The sequence below is a fragment of the Perca fluviatilis genome, chromosome 1 (genome assembly GCF_010015445.1).
Source record: "Perca fluviatilis chromosome 1, GENO_Pfluv_1.0, whole genome shotgun sequence".
Lineage (NCBI taxonomy): Eukaryota > Metazoa > Chordata > Actinopteri > Perciformes > Percidae > Perca > Perca fluviatilis.
In genome coordinates, this window is record NC_053112.1 from 43,144,360 (window position 1) to 43,161,400 (window position 17,041).

The 17,041-nt window shown below is 38.6% G+C and overlaps 1 protein-coding gene across 2 annotated transcripts; it reads left to right on the forward strand.

Moving 5' to 3' along the window:
* Nucleotides 1-2,804: 2,804 nt before the first annotated feature.
* On the forward strand, nt 2,805-16,270 carry pmm2 (phosphomannomutase 2). 2 transcript variants are annotated; one of them, XM_039805619.1, is made up of 8 exons: nt 2,805-3,126; nt 5,189-5,300; nt 5,402-5,478; nt 6,055-6,146; nt 6,327-6,426; nt 7,467-7,542; nt 9,572-9,687; nt 13,058-13,258. In XM_039805619.1, exons 1-8 carry the CDS (start codon nt 3,052-3,054, stop codon nt 13,139-13,141), a joined length of 732 nt encoding a protein of 243 aa, XP_039661553.1. In that variant the 5' UTR covers nt 2,805-3,051; the 3' UTR covers nt 13,142-13,258. The 2 variants fall into 2 exon arrangements, with proteins under 2 accessions (XP_039661553.1, XP_039661543.1); XM_039805609.1 differs by lacking the exon at nt 13,058-13,258 and adding an exon at nt 14,469-16,270 and having other exon boundaries at nt 2,809-3,126.
* The last annotated feature ends 771 nt before the right edge of the window (nt 16,271-17,041 follow it).

Genomic DNA, 17,041 nt, shown 5'->3' on the forward strand with positions numbered 1-17,041 from the left:
TAGTGCACATATATTAATGCTACGATATGAACATGATTAAGTAATTCTAATTGAAACAAAATACTGTGTCATAATTCCAAAACTAATAGAAACTTAATATAATGTATGGAGTAGACTGAATGATGAATTGTAATTCCTACTATAAATAATCAATTATAGTCAAATAAACCACAACTAAATAAATAAAAATTACTCTTTGTCCATTCCTGCTCAACAGATTACTTCTCTGAGCTGGGGTTAAACAGATTTGCCTAATTAAAAAGGAATTAATTGAATATAGCTTTGCTCCACTACAGTTTTTGCAGTATGCACAGGCCACATTCTATTTAATCACTTTAGGTTATCCAACCTCTTTTAACCTTTTTGGTAGACTGGTGTCTCATGGTTGATCATGTCTGGGATGTTGGTCTCATTCAGTGTAATTAAATGCCCTATACTGTCAGTTTACTGCAGTAGCACTCTTTTTTTTTTTTCTTTTTTTTTTACATGTGATGTAAATGAGAAACCCAGTTGGAGTGGATTGAAGGTAATCTATGTGAGCCTGTGGTCAGATTTCAGAACCATTGTCTTTACGGATGCATATAGTAGATGGGCCATCTATCTGGATGGGCTGGGGGTGTGTGGAAAATACATGTCAAAGAAAAACATCAGTAACATGTTTCTCCTTTTATTGGGGCAAATGGTTCGTTGCAAATCTATTCCCCACTTAGTTAAGCACTCCAAGTGAACACAACAACCTTAACAACACGACAGTCTATACAGCACTACAAACTATGGCCTAAAAATTCAGCTTCCATTGAGTTGAACCTTTCTAAAACATTAGCAAAATAAAACAAGCCACAGAAAGGTAGTTATGAAAACTTTTGCAAGACACATTTTCCATGCTTTTTTAATCCTACATGCTATCCAATAGCAGTAAACATTTGCATGTATGTTATAATTGTAATTATAACCCTTAACTTTTACATTGTCAGAGATGTAGGCTAGAGCATTGGTTCCCACCTGTAGCACTTTCTTTCTGAGAGTTATGTGAGAAGATCAATACCATGTCTGTGTCATAACTTATGAGTTGTAACAAATAGACATGGATTTGTTTAAGCAATCACAAGCAAAAAAAAGAAAGTTACAGCATGATCTGATGCAATACAATAAACACTGATTCTCAGCTGCATGTACTGTAAAAGCCAAACATGGTGTTGGTAGGTCCAGAGAAAATTGTCTCAGGCAGAAAGTGTTTTTAACACTTTTTAGCTTGCAAGGTAATCTGTCTCATTTGTGGAGATCCTGTATCTGCCCACAATAAGGTTTACTTATCCTCTGGAAAACTTAACTTCTCGTTTTGCTGCCTATCATACCGTTCGTGAGAATGCGTTGAAGGGTTGTAACATTAAAATTTCGGGGAGTTCTTTTTGATTCAAGGTTAACTCGGGCAGACCATATCATCATTGGAAATGAGAAGGATGCAACTAATGGCAAATTACTGGGTTTACACTGTGGAGTTGTTGACAGTGTTGATTGCGATAAAATAATAGATAAGGATTTGATATATTCAGACTCATCCTCAGCCCTAGCAAGTTTAAAGTGGACATCAAACAGCCTGGTTTTGACAAGTTGCGTGCAGAATAAAGTGTGTTGGAGCATATCTTGAATTTTTTTTAGATATAAAACCATTACATGTCTTTCCCTTCAAACAGCCATCAAGATGTACTATATGAAGTCCTTCAGTCTGTTACAAGATCAACAAATCAGGGATGTCAGGTCAAATTTCTGTGGGTTCCAGTCTATATAGGGTGAGGGGGAATGAGAGAGTGGATGATTTGACAAAGAGGGCTTTAAAGAAAGGAAATATAGCAATGCAAACCAGTATCAGTAAAGCAGTAGTCAAATGTTTCTATCTGGTGGGGGGGCAAGAACAAATGTGGCAAGAAAGGTCGGACAGAGAGGGGACAGGGAGGCATCTATATCAAATTCAAAAGAGTGTAAACATTTTGTATTAGGCACGGGAGAGAATACATTTTGTTGACAAGGCTGAGGTTAGGAAGAGGAGTTAGTAGACCATTTGGTTTTCAGTTCTACCGGGTATGGGACATATATAGAGGCAGGCTTCAAAATTAACTTTTTCGTCTACCAGCCAAATGGCTAATGAATGTTCAAATATTACCAGCCATTCAATAGATTACCATTGGGTTTTTTGGCTGGTGAGTGAAGCAAATCTACCAGCCACTTGCATATTTCACCAGCATTTGGCTGGTAAACGGTGCTAATTTAGAACCCTGTATAGAGGTGATGAGAATTAATCTCAGGAAACTAGGGGTGCAGAAATTCACATTAAAAGGATTACAGAGAATCTGTGAGAAAGCACACACTGGAGCAGAAGGTGGCAGTAATGCACCACTGAGCTGGATGCCTCTCAGGGCCACCGTAGTTAAGGTTAGGGAACACAGGGTTAAAAAGTACATTGTTCTTATTAAAAAAGGCAGAATCAGAAAACTGTGAAGTATGTGGCAGTAGAACATGTGTTAACTAGGTGTACAAAGTTTGATGTAGAAATGGAAAGATTAAAAGACAAAGTGATAGAAATAGGTATCAAGGGAATATTAGAAAGAAGAGAAAATCAAACTGAGATGAAAAGGTAATTATTTAAATTGTTACATGAAACAAGATAAATAAATAGAATATGAGTAGGTTTTGTTTTTTTAATGTACTTTTTTATTACTTTCTCCATTAGAATGTGAATTTAACAGGGTCACGTTGTTGCATACTCCGATACAGTAGATGGCGGCATACACCTAGAAGTTGGTTTGTAGCCCGCCATTAAATAAAGAAGAAGAAAAAGAAGCAGTTGTTCCAGTTCTGCAGGGCTTTTCCAAACCGTCTCTGATTATACTCAAAGATCCTTTATACTGTTATACTGTCGAGAACGACAGAAATAGAAGAATACTGGGAGCAAAGCGATAAAGTATGTGGACACACACTGAGTGATCACTCTAAATCGAGGAAACACAGAGGGACTGTGTCCACAGTGAGGGACAGTGAGACAGCATAGACAGGATGAGTGAAGCCTCTGGGGACCCGGGCACGCTCTGCCTCTTTGATGTAGACGGCACGCTCACGGCCGCGAGACAGGTATTGTTTGTGTGTTTGTGTGTATATAATGTAGCTATGTTACACTTGACACGTGCATACAATCAAAGCTGGAAGTATGCTACGTTGTGTTAGTGCAACATCCGGCTCCACGTTGTTGTTGTTGTAGTTCTTCCATGGATATATTAAGAGAACTTCCGCCGAGCCATAGGCCTACTTCTTCTTTTTGTTTGATAGCGGGTGGCAACTAGCGTTTAAGGTGCATTACCGCCACCTACCCTACTCGAGTGTGGGCAAGAAGTTCCCATTATTTCCCAATTCTTTCTAGCCGTAGTCACCTAAGTAAGTACTGCAACCACGTTTTCACAAAACTCATATCTCCCGAACGTTCTGACCGTACAATTGCATTTTCAGACGGCCAAATCTGGAGAAAATTAACTTTGTTCGAGGCAACACGGATATGCCAGAGCCGTGAGTAGGCTGTCAGACGGTGCCAAGACTGTATGGCTGCAGCCTGGAGCGTCCCATGTCATGCCGTCCCGCCTGGGGCCATCCCCGACCTTCTACTTTTCAAAATAAAAGCTCGCGTCTCATGCCATCCGTCCGGAATAAAATACGTATTAAAAATACGTTTTTGCGTCGACTATCATACTCGACGGTGCGGCAAAACCGCAGGTCTTTCCATTTATTTCGAATGGGGGTAGGGCCTAGGGCGTTTATGGCTGCGGGAACATAGGCTACTTTGGCTAGGGGGTGCTGCCCATGGATGTATTAAGAGAGTGCAATGTGCGCCGAATGCACACGCTTTTACACATCTCCGGGTTTTCATCGATTGCAATAACCTCACTCCCTTAAAAGCCATTTCAGATATAAATATAATATCCACACCATAAATGACTCGCAAATATAGTAGGCTAGGCTACCCTGAAACGAGCCGGTGTTACACCATAATGCATTTATATTTACATTACGCAGCTTCTTCGCCCCCGTTCTTTTATGATCGGGCTCGAGCTGCCTGTAGTGAACCGGACTGGACTATAGCAGGACGGACGGACGACTGACTAGAATAGAACATAAATCAAAATTAAAATAACAACAAAATTAGGAGAGACTAAACTAAATTCTCTCTTACAACCCTGTTTCCTTCAAATATTAAATAACTGGAACATGCATTTCCCATGCTGCATCACTAAGTAATTTGCTACTGTATTATCTTAGCTTCTTTTAATGCTAACCCATTGTGTTCCTTTCCACAGTCCCTACACTCCAGCAGCACATGCTGCACAGACTCGTGCACAATGCACAATGACACCTACGAGTGTATATTATATATATATATATATATATATATATATGTATATATATATATATATGTATATATATATATATATATATATATATATATATATATATATATATATATATATATATATATATATGTATATGTGTGTGTGTGTTGTATGTATATGTGTGTGTATATATGTATATGTGTGTGTATATATATATATATATATATATGTATGTGTGTGTGTGTGTGTATGTGTGTTTATATGTGTGTATGTATATATATATATATATATATATATATATATATATATATATATATATGTATGTATATATGTATATATATATTGTATATATATATATGTATATATATGTATATATATGTATATATATGTGTATATATATGTATATATATATATGTTATATATATATATATGTATGTGTATATATATGTATGTAAATATATATGTATGTTATATGTAAGTATATATATATATATATATATATATATATATATATATATATATATATATATATATTATATATATATGTATATAGTATATTGTATTGTTTATGACTTTAATCGCGGCCTTCATGATTTGCTAATCGCATTGTTTCAAATCTTGAATTTAGTTTGAAAACAGTCCTACTCATGAACTTAAAATCGTGAATCGTATCGTGAGTTGAGTGTATCGTTACATCCCTAGTTGACATAAATCCTGTCGACTGAAATACATGCAGATTGATAACTGCTATAAGTATTATAATTGATGTGTTTTATCCCATCATGTCAGTAACTTGTTTGTCTGTGTGTTTTCAGCGTGTGACTCCATCCATTGCGGAGTTCCTTCAGAAGCTCAGGACTAAGGTTCGAGTCGGAGTGGTAGGAGGGTCGGACCTTAGTAAGATCAAAGAGCAGCTGGGAGATGATGGTAAGACACACATCTGTACCTCTGTAGTAGACCAATTGCATATCTATCTCTCAAGTATGTAATTACTTTTGACTCTGTTTTCTGTATGTTTATGTGGATAGTGATCCAGAAAATGGACTACGTTTTTGCTGAGAATGGTCTTGTGGCCTATAAAAATGGACAGTTACTCTCTGTCCAGGTAAGATTTATGTTATGTCACCAAAGCACACCTTTTTGTATAACCTTTAATTATTCAGGGAGGGCCATTAGAGCAAGCTCTCTTTTCCAATGACGCCCTAATTACAGCACGCATAAAAAATAAATAAAAACTCAATTAGGATTAAGATCTCAATTACAGTAAATAATATGATCATAAAAATAATCATAAAACAATACCCAAATTACAATATGTAAAAAATATATAAAGGAACAATCACAAAATTACAGTATACATAAACAATAAAAACAAACGAATAAAACAAGAGCAGTCCCTATGTAACACATTTTCAAGTATTATCTTGAACGTCCCAATGGAAAAATTTTGTTCTAATTTGAGAGAATCCTGAAGCCAGTTCAGGAGCGTTACATTAAAAGTAAATTTATATGTGAATCCTTTTAAGCCTGTATTTTCAAAGTCTTTGTTTGATAGATTAAGATTATTTTCCATTTGAATCTTGGTTTTGTGAACCCAAAAGTATGACGATACCCTGAGTATGATGCGTTACTTCATGTAACAGGCCCCAGAAGGTTCACTTTGTGTGCTTGTTGTTGTCAGTCCATCCAGGCCCACATGGGTGAAGAGCTACTCCAAGATTTCATTAACTTCTGTCTCAACTACATGGCCAAGATCAAACTGCCCAAGAAAAGGTACAAACATTGAGTCCTGATCTCATTATCAATATTTTTTTTTTTTTGAATAACAGTTCTGTAGTTCTGATGTACTGGGCATGGGTGGATGCTGGGAAGCTAATAATGTAAATAATAATGGATAGTGATCATCTGGTTTAGCGTTATGAAGACTAAATTGTAATGTGTAATGTTTTACAGGGGGACATTCATTGAATTCCGTAACGGCATGTTGAACATCTCCCCTATTGGACGCAGCTGTACACAGGAAGAAAGGAAGGAGTTCTATGAGCTAGATCAGGTAGCAAACACATTTACACTTAAGCCATTTCTTTGGCTTCAGTGAGAAAATTCATTATTTAAAGCTGCATTAATCAATTCAATGTGAAATGTGCAGTGGGCAGCTGTTTTCAGCTGAAACGCAGCTAAAGAGCCAAATCTTTTTCTCAGGAGTTCATCAGAGTTCCCCTCGGCCTCCCATAACACAGCCTATAGGCTATTATTGCAGCCATTAAAATAGTTCAGTTTTGTTTTTCATGGCAAGGTGGTTATATTTATTTTCGTTTCTTCATTAGCTTAATTTAGAAAAAAAATGTTTGGAGCATTTTTTTGTTTGTTAAATTGATGTTACAGTTACAGTAACAAACAGCAAACAACAGACTTAATACAAAACAAAAAAATTACATTAAACACTAAGAAAATCTGAATTCTGTAACAGGACATGTGCATTCAGTGGTCAGGTAGTCTTCTTCTATTTTTTAAATCTTACATGCCATTTCTAGCACTTAAGGTAATTGTTATGGTGTGACCCAGGTCGTCCCTGTTGCCTGACTTGGTTTGAATTTTCAAAAGAAGGGTTGAACATTGGTCAGATAACTAGGGCCCAAGTCATTGGTTTGAAAGAGGTTTAAAACATGAAAAGGAGAAGTCTATACAGGCCCGATACCCAGCATGTGTGCTCTGATGTGAAAACTTGCCTGAAGTTCGGCCACAGGGACGTAAATAAGTCGGACCCCGTCGGGCTCGGCCTGAAATGCAGGGCTCTAGTTTGTGTGCCAGTGGCCACAAAATGAATGAATCCAGGTTAAACTTTGTCTATCTTTGCAGAGTGTATCCAACACTTACATGATAGCAAGATTGTGATAGAATCTACATATTATGTACAGTCAGTGCTGTACAGATTGTCAAACATGGAAATTAGTTTTTGTGTTCTTCATTAAAAGCTAAATACAAATTTCCAAAATTGGCTGAACTTCTTCTTTAACTGAAGCCACAAAACCGACTGTTGGTATAAAAAGAAAGAGGCTGTGATTTTTTTGTTTTTTTTGTTGCTCTTTTCAGAAAGAGAAAATCAGAGAGAAGTTTGTGTCCATATTAAAGGAAGAGTTCAAAGGAAAGGGATTGTCATTTTCAATTGGTGAGTCCACTGCATTCATGACAATTATGCCGTGTTTGTGTTTAGGGTGAAGCTACAAAAGTCCATTTAAATTAGTGCTGGGCGGTATGAAAAAAAATTTGTATCACAGTATTTATTTAAAGTGATGGTTCGGAGTAATTTCACCCTAGGGTCCTTTGCACCATGATCTCGAGCCAAACACCCCCCCAGAAGCTTTTTTCACCTGGGTCGAACATTGGGAGCGTTAGCGTAGCGTAGCGTTATCAGCTGAATAGCTTAGCGCAGAGGCTAATGGATCCGAAGTGTCTCTTAACATTACCCCACTAATAATGCCCAAAATGATACCAAACGTCTACAGTAGTACAAATAGGTTATGCACTCATAAAACGATGGATTTGGAAAATTTGAAGTACACCAGAAGTTTATGTAAATAACACTTGCCTGCTGGCTTGTGCTCTCTGCTGCTGCTACTGCTGCTGTTACTACCGGGCAGTTAAGAGCTTAGGGACATCTACAAATTACAACACGAAAGAGATGCAACAAAAATATTTATTAATTTAATGATTAAATAAGGTAATGTCTCCAAACTTACCTCAATTATTACTTGTCTCCTGCTAGTTATACTACAGCACTTACTTTAAAAAATAAGTTAAATTAAAAATATTTTTGTTGCATCTCTTTTGTATTTGTGTAACGTTGATAATGTCCTAAGCACTCGCCTTTACAGCAGCAACAACAACGGCAGAGAGCAGAAGCCAGCAGGCAAGTGTTATTTACAAACTTCTGGTGTACTTACAATCTTTACAATCCATGGTTTTATGAGAACCTATATATACTCGTGTAGACCTTTGGCAGCATTTCGGTTATAGTGGGGTAATGTTAAGAGACATTCGACCTCTTCAACTGCTCAGCATTCTATACTCGCTAACTCTCCCAATGTTAGAAACGATGCTCTGAAAAGGTGTTCGAATCGTAATGGTAAAGAACCCTAAAATAAATACCAACTCATCACTTTCGATCTAAGAGTTTTTCTAACTTGCAGCTATAATGTTACCCAGCAGGCCATTCGGTGGTGTAAATTTGTAAATGTACAATTATTAGTGTTACAGATTGTTTATGTCACAAATAGTTGTGTGCTATGGTGTTTAATGCCACGTTCTATTTACCTCGGAACTCGTAAGCCGGAACTGGGAATGACGTCCTACCTGAGTTGAATGCGTTCTATTTAAAAGTCGGATTTTCATTGTTTTCATTAGCTCTAGCCCGGTTAGCTATTGTTAGCAACCAGTTGATAACAACACATTACGCTGTTTTTTTGTGCATGCAAACAGTGTAAGAACATGTCCACAGATAGAAGTTGGACATGCCTGTGTGAACGACTGATTTAGTGACACAAATAAGACCGAAGTGCTTATAACTTTGTTGTACGAGTTCCGAGCTCGTGAATCCGAGGTCAAGGGGCGTGTTTCCGACTTTGACCTCGTTAAAACTGAGTTCTGAGGTAAATAGAACGCAGCATAATCCTGTCAAAGAGAGTTAGTTGTGGGTTATTAATTGTTGAGTGAGTGACAATGAGTGAGAAAGGTACGCAGTTAATAGGGGCCCCGTTCTCAATTCAATTGTAGTTCCCCTTTGCCCTAGCCCTCTCCGGGCCAATACCGTATTACAGTATATGAAAAAGGTATATCATTTGGGAAATGAATACTGGTAAGAACCGGTGTACCGCCCAGCACTAATTGAAATACATGTATGTAGGGAACACAGCATCAGTAGCAGCTTCAGACTTGTCTGCTTTGATTAAGTTATTGATTGATTTCTATTTTGGGAAAACTGTAGACATAAAAACATTCTTGCATTCTTTGTCAAACCCAGAGGTTAGCACATGAAAGTATAATGCAACACTTAACCAGCAGGCTACAAAACAAAACCATATACTACTACAACTTGGGGTAGTGTGAGACATCAGTTTAGTTGTGGCTGTTTCTTTGTCAGTGTGATGTTAATTTCCCACATCGACTCTTCCTGCTTCTTGGTCTTTGTTTCTCTGCAGGAGGGCAAATTAGTATTGATGTGTTTCCTGATGGTTGGGATAAGAGATTCTGTCTGGGGTTTGCTGAGAAGGACAACTACTCAACCATTCACTTCTTTGGAGACAAGACCAAACCTGTGAGTATGTTAACTACTGCTGATGTCTGTAAATCGCACATGGTTCTTTCAAAGGTAGAATATCAACAGAATGACAAGCTAAGACCAGACAGGCTACCCATCAAGACCACACACTTGGAATATTAGGCCAGGGAATTTTTTTTTACATTAAATGGCAGACCGCAAAGAACTAGTGGTGATGAATCCTGACTGTGGCGTTGCCTCACGTCACCTTTGTCTTGTCCAAAAAGTTTCACTTGAACACACTGCAAAGACTACAGCCGATGGCCAACTAACTCGTACATTCTGCGCCTGCGTGAGAGGAAATAACTCTTAATACCAGCAGGCGGCGGTAATCTATTCATCGTTCCGAAAAGGGAAACTGGATATACAAACTGTTGCTATGATACATGCAAAACAGCCGCTGCGGTCGAATAGTCAATTTAGCTTAGAACGGTTCCTAACGGAGTGAAATGACCCAGAAGTAGTTAAGTGGCAGCCATGATAAGAGCTGTTCCGATTGTCTAAGTGATAAGGAAAGGTGCTTCAATGCTTCCTTCGTCATCTTCTTTAGCATAGGATACACTGGACCATCCTATCCGAAAGGAAAGGAGATAATGCTGTCCAAAGTCCTTGCGGCAGGACAATTTAAAGCGACGCATCACCATTTCACCATTCATATTCAAAATATTAGTAGCAGTAGCGCCGGCAACCGTAACCCTGTGAGACATTTCAACCCAGCTAACAATAATGATAATGTACTTTATAGCACTGTTTTGAGTGGTTTAATAAACCGGTTAATGAGAACGTTACTCTCATCTCCGATGCGTAAAATTACAGTGAGCTTGTGTTTACAGAACTGTGAATGAATAGATCCCTGAATCCAAAGTTACACAGCGCACTGAATATTGGTTTAATTTTAACCTAAAGCAGTGTCCGAAACAAGTTCACCTGTAAACATACATTTAACAATTATTTTCATAAAATCATCCTAATTGGGATTCATGTGGAGAAATATGAGTGGACAGGAGGGTGAGCGTGAGCAACCAATTATGATAATAAACTTTATTTGCAGAACACCTATACAAGAAACAGCCTTCAGACCAGTGCTTTAATAATAACGAAATTTTGTGCAGTGAGGGCTTCATATGAAGAGACATGACATATGCAGAATAAGAAGGAAAAAAATGGTGAAGTTATATTTCCACCAGGTTATCCACGTTTATAGAGCCTGCATGAACAACCCAGTGAGAACCCATGGTGCGAAGTATCCAGATTCGCTTTCTGTAGTCCACCTTCAGAACAGTGTAGTTTCACCGACAGATCCACGTCATTAAAGGCCCGGACACACAGAGCTGATAATCGGTCGTTGGACGGTCTGTGACTCAAGTCTGTTCGGTGTGTTTCCGTGCCGTCATCCGTCCGAGGGGCCGACGTCCTTCATTTTGGCTGATTTGACATGTACAATCGGCGGGGCGGGTACTGCCAGCAGTCGGACTCAAATGACCCATCTGATTGGTAGAGTGCTAACCCGGGAACAGGGAGCGGAATGAGCGTGACTAGAGTCTCTCAAAATCTGACGAAAATCTTTTAAGCTGACCTTCGTTGATCTGAAATGAAGACGTTTTGGTGAACTATTTTAGTACAATATGAGATCGTATTCTGAACAAGCCGCCATGACAGTCTGTCTTTGAATTTTCGTATAAACAAGATCCACGTGACGCGTTCGTCCAATCAGCTGCCGGTTTTCACTTTTGGGCGACAATACAGATTAGCGCTGCCTGCTGTTATGGAGACGTATTACTCTCGTCGCTTTGGTGTTGTCCAAGGCACTTTTTTGACCAATTTGGGGAGACTGATCAGCCCAACTGCCTTTTCTGCCGACGTCGGCTCTGTGTGTCCGGGCCTTTACATCCGCCGTCGCATGATTACATAGCCGAGTGTATGCTGTGTTCCAGACAAAATTTTTAGCCCTAAGTGACGACTTCAAGTCATGACTCACGACTTGGTAGCGTTTCAGCATGACATCATCCAGATAAACTGTAATTGAGTGAAAGTCGGTTTAGTTACGTTTATGTACAGCAGATTTGTGCGTCTGATGTAGGGCTGGGTACCGAACGTCGATACTTTTATGGTATCGAAAAAAATATTCCAATCCTATGAGTATCGAAAAATTCTTTATCTTTCGGTGCCAAATTTCGGTTCCAAAAGCGTCTTAGCGTGTAAGCGCAAGCTTATCTGTCCTCTCTGCATATTGACACAGAGCGGAGCTCCGACCGACACACACATACGCACACGGAGAGGTGCGGACGGAGTAAACTGTCTGCAGTTTTGTTGAAGTCACAGAGTCACGGTTGGTTTCAAGTGTGGTTACAGTTTTTTAAAACTTCACGCAGACAGCGGTTGCTGTGATATGATATTAATGGCGAGCCGAAAGCGGTCGCGGTGCTGTTGACGTTCCACTTCCTCTTACAAGCAGCCACAACGGTGGTTTCTCTGCCCTGATGACTGACTGACAGGCTGAGCTTGCAAGGCAAGGCACTTTTATTAATGTTACTCTGAGTGAGCAGTTTTACCAGATTTTTTTTAATTTTGATAACTGTTTTGATTCACAATTAAGGTGGAAATAAAAGCTTTGTGTTTAATGTATTTTTGTTGATGTTGAAATGGATTTTAAAACATATGGTATCGAAAAAAGTATCGTTAGGAATCGGTATCGAAACTGAGGTATCGAAATTGGCACCGGATCGAAAGATTCTGAACGATACCCAGCCCTAGTCTGATGATACAAATAATGACATTTGGCACACCGTCAAAGCTGACTAGCTAATCATTGTGCCGTTGGCAGGGTTCAGGTTAGGTTACCTAACGTTAACGTTAGCTAGCGCTAGCTGATACTACGAATTTCTAGTCGGCGACATATTTTGGGCTTCATTTAATCAACATAACCTGTAGTAGTACACAATCATATGTGTATTGTTTTGATGTTTAATGTGCGGAATTACTTTACCTATTTATGTCTATTTATTTCTATTTCTCACCGTTAATCACCGGCATCTGTACAGCATCAACAGGGGTTGCCATTGTTGTTTATTTGTGTGTGACGTCAAAAACTGTAACTGGGAGTGCAAAGATTTGGTACGAGTACATGGGTAGTAAGTTACGGTTTTGACTGCCGTTCCAGGGCACTTTCATGAGTAGAAGGTTGTGAAAACACGGGTTACGGGTTGCCTGGAACGCGCCATAAGGGCAGGTCGGAGTCTTTTCCTAATTCCTTTTAAATTCCCCTGCAAATCTTTCCTTGACCTCATGACATTTACCATCAGGGTTAAGGAAAAGTGGTTAGTAAATTACTTAGAATTTATTTATTTTTTTTACTTTTGGACCGCAGCCGGCGTTTGCCCGACAGCAGGTGCATCGGGAGATGGCTAGCCAGATTGTCCATTCCCAGGGCTGTCATCCATTCTCTCGGTAAGGAGTGACCCTGCGGTGAGGAAGCTGAAGGACTGAATCGCCCGCTGCGGCTGGCTAGCTAGCTATGTGAATTCCACCCACCGTGCTTTCAGGCTAACAGTTATAGTGGTTACAGAAAATGAGCCAAACTAAATTGTCCCTTGTGTATTCCTACGCTGTGACAGTAGCGTGTGAATGAAACATTAAGTTGTTAATGTAGTGGCCAGCCGGTTAGTTAGCTAGGTTGCTTGCTAGGGGGCTCAGTTGTCAGTCTAGCACCAGCCACCGTGCAGAGAGATAGAGGGGTCTACAGTCTACTCTTTAGATTAAGTTTTATGTAGTCTCACATTGCCAGACCTTCCTTCAAAGCGCTGCAGAGGAGAGTCTGGTTAGTCCACACAGCATACCGGAATGTGAGAAAACATGCTCTGGTTTATTAAAAAGTGGAAGGTAAAGAAAGCGAAAGGTAATGGACATCTGGCCAAAAAGAGTGACATTCGGCGGAATTTTCGGCAGAACGAGAACAATCCTGGAACTGGAACGTCGTGGATATAGACTAAGTTTTATGGTATAGGACATTATTTCATTAGTTTATTATGTAATGTGTAGGTATGTAGATCTTTCAAAGGCCATGTTCATGTTGAAATAAATATACCTGCAAAAGTAGTTATATATCTCGTTGTATGTTTCCCCTTTTATGGACATAATGTGTAAAAATGTTTATTCTTTTTTGTCAGAGGGAATATCCAGACGTAATTTTTAGCTAGCTGTGACAGCTCTAATGTTATGTGTATTGGATTGATCAGATGAGATGATAAAAAATGAGAAAAAAAGTGAAGAGAGTGTGTGCTCTCTTGACTTAAGTCGTTTGCTTTCCTCATTTCTATTTTTCTTCTCGTACACCGATTCGCTCTAGCTAAACTGCCAATCAGAGAGATTCCTTTCACCGACAGCTCCGATGCCATAGCAGTTCTGATGTAGACATTCCAGATAAATAAGGCTCTGCATGCTGTGCTGTTGTAAAGGTGGTCACGCCAAGGGATGAGTTGTAAAGAACGAACAAGACAACCCACAACCCATCCCCATTAAAAACCATTTTCCCAGTGATCAGGTTGATCCAGAGCAGTTTGCTGGGTATATAGCAATTTGATGTTTCTGCCAGTAATATTAGCAGTTGTTGGAAGAAAATAAAGACAGTTTATAACTCAATTCATGTATAATTTCACTGAAAAGCAACATCATCCTCTGTCCTAGATAACTAAAAGTCTCTATGGGGTATTTGTAGACAGAGCAATAACTAGTGATTTGAATGGAACCTCTCTTAAGCTAACCTCTGTGTTTCTGTGTAGGGAGGAAACGACTATGAGATCTACTGTGACCCACGGACCACGGGCCATGAAGTCTCCTGTCCAGAGGAAACGCAACAACTTTGTCAGCAGCTTTTCTTCTCATGAGAGAGAAACAGCAACTGTTACTGTATGCTGACATTGTTTTTACAAAACAGACAAGAGGGACTTATAGTAGGGGTCTTATTTATCGGTTTAAAACATATCTAGAGATTGAACTACAAAAAAAATTAATTTATGCGGAAAGAGCCAGCGTCATAGTGTTGTTGACATTACCAAAGGGTAATGTCAAGGGTGGAGAGGGAACACTTACTGACTAATAATAGAAGAGGGATTTCTGGGTATTTTGGTTGCGTTTTGAATGAGAGATGAAATGGCTTTGAATGTGATTTAATGTTTTTTAATGGTCATTTTGATTCTGGCTGTATTATCAACATTATCTCATGGTAAACCTTAAACTAAAACAATTGCCAATTAAATGTGTCCATTTGCAGTTTCAAACGTTGTGGCTGTAGCAATGACGTCTTCCTTTTTGCATTTTATGTTGAAGTCTTTTATTGGGTTCTTTGCTCAGCCATGTTTAGTATCATTCTATCTAAACAAACTGTAACCATAACCACATCCCTTGCTGTGTGCTATACGATTTTTCTCCTAGATGTTATAAAACAAGAAGTCATGGTCATCAGTAGACATTAGGAACATTAGTGTATCTATTTTTTGTGGCCCCTATGGTACCTCATAAAATCTTTTGGAGAATGTATCTGAAAAATATAGCTTTGTACGATTGTGTGACGTTCCCAATACATGACACTTGAACTTGAATGTAGTATCAACTTACAAAACACAAAATTCTGCTGTAAAAGATGTGATCTGTGGGAAATAATAAAGCATATAAAGTAAAAAAGAAAAATCTAAAATGTATAATATGAGGATTAGTTAGTTAGATTAGAAAGTGTTATTTTGAATTTTTTTTTGTACATTACACATACATTACTGAACACAGTCACATCAATTTGTGAGTATTAAATTGAAAAAAAGAAGAAAATAAAGGAAACCGGGCCTGTGAGGAAAGGTGTGGATAGCCACAAAAATAAAATGTATACATTTCAAGTAACTCCTTTATCCACTAATGAGTCCAAGCTGTAAGCCAATGTCCTTATGTTTTGTTTAAAGAACGTCCACTTCTGCCATCTTTTGGCATACAAATTTCTCCTCAAACCTAGCACAGAAGTCAACCTTTCTATTGTCCTTATTTCTTGTATCAAACCATTGTTGCCATTTGAGTTCCACACATTCATACATCTGATGGAATTTCCATTTTTAATTCCTTTTCCCACCTTGATTTCAGATATAATGTTGAGTTGCCCCTACATTCCATAATACTTTCATAAAACAGAAATTACTTTAATGTATTTACTATTTGACCTATAAGCATTCATCATATCTTTTATAACTGGATAGAATTCTTGCGAGTTCTCCATTTTCAATTCTTTGTTGTAGTAATCTCTAAATTGTATGTACCTAAATAAATCCCGATTGTGAAGGGAACATTGTTCTTTTAATGTTTGGAAAGTCTGTAATTCCTTGTCTATTATTGTACACACTGCCTTAAGTTCCTTTTACTGCCCATTGCTTGAATATGGCATCATTTCCTGGCTTTAACTGGGTGGTAAAGGCTATCCATCTAAGTACTTTCTGGTCTTTCCTTAGTTTGAGCTGCCTGACAAAGTTAAACCAGAACTCTAGTGCACCAGAAGTTATAGAGTCTACTTTACATCTCTTTAATAAATTGGGGAATCTCTGTATGTATGTGTATGTGCGTCTGTCTTTGAACTATCTCATTACAGTTCATCCAATCTACTTCACACTTGGTTTCCTGGCTACCCAAAACTTGGGGTTTGGAATTTGGAGCAGTTTGGACAGCGTTGGATATTGGATATTAATAAACTGTGAATTAAACTAAATGACCCAACAATAAAGGTTGGGGAAAAGATGCACTGCCATAATGCTGGCTTTTCCGTGTCTACTCATCACAATAAAAGCCCAGCTTAAATTCACTCAGCATTTCGCTAAGAGGAAACATAATAAAAATGCATTTTCTAATAATGACGAGACGGCACCGCTGTCATGTGACATAATTGACGAAAAAGACAACACTAAAATGTTGTTGAACAAAAACTCCATATTTGCGTTATAAAGGGCTGGATGGGTGGCGCATTGCCATGAGACAATGTCTGTGATTAGCCTACTCCACATTTTCATTGTGATATTTTGATAGTAAATCTGAATCTGCAACGTTCTCTGTCAGGTAAATATAGTACAATGTTTTCCTCTGAAGCAGAAGTACACAATAAGTCAGTAGTAGGCTATACAGTGTGGTTGCATATTAAGTGCTTTGGGGTCCTGTAAGTAATTTTGGGGTACAATGGTTCTGGAGTGGTCCTCTACAAGCAGGAATACCACAGGCGAAGCAATCAGCCTGTTCCAAACAGGCACATTTTGAACGGGCACTGTACTAGTTTGACTAATAAGGGGATTTGTTTTTCTCCTAACACTGACTGCATCTGATAGCTTTC

Coding starts and splice junctions, on each gene's coding strand:
- pmm2 (XM_039805609.1), top strand. CDS start 3,052: ATGAGTGAAGCCTCTGGGGACCCGGGCACGCTCTGCCTCTTTGATGTA. Junction 5,479..6,054: donor GACAGTTACTCTCTGTCCAG/GTAAGATTTATG, acceptor TGTTGTTGTCAG/TCCATCCAGGCCCACATGGG. Junction 6,427..7,466: donor AGTTCTATGAGCTAGATCAG/GTAGCAAACACA, acceptor TGCTCTTTTCAG/AAAGAGAAAATCAGAGAGAA.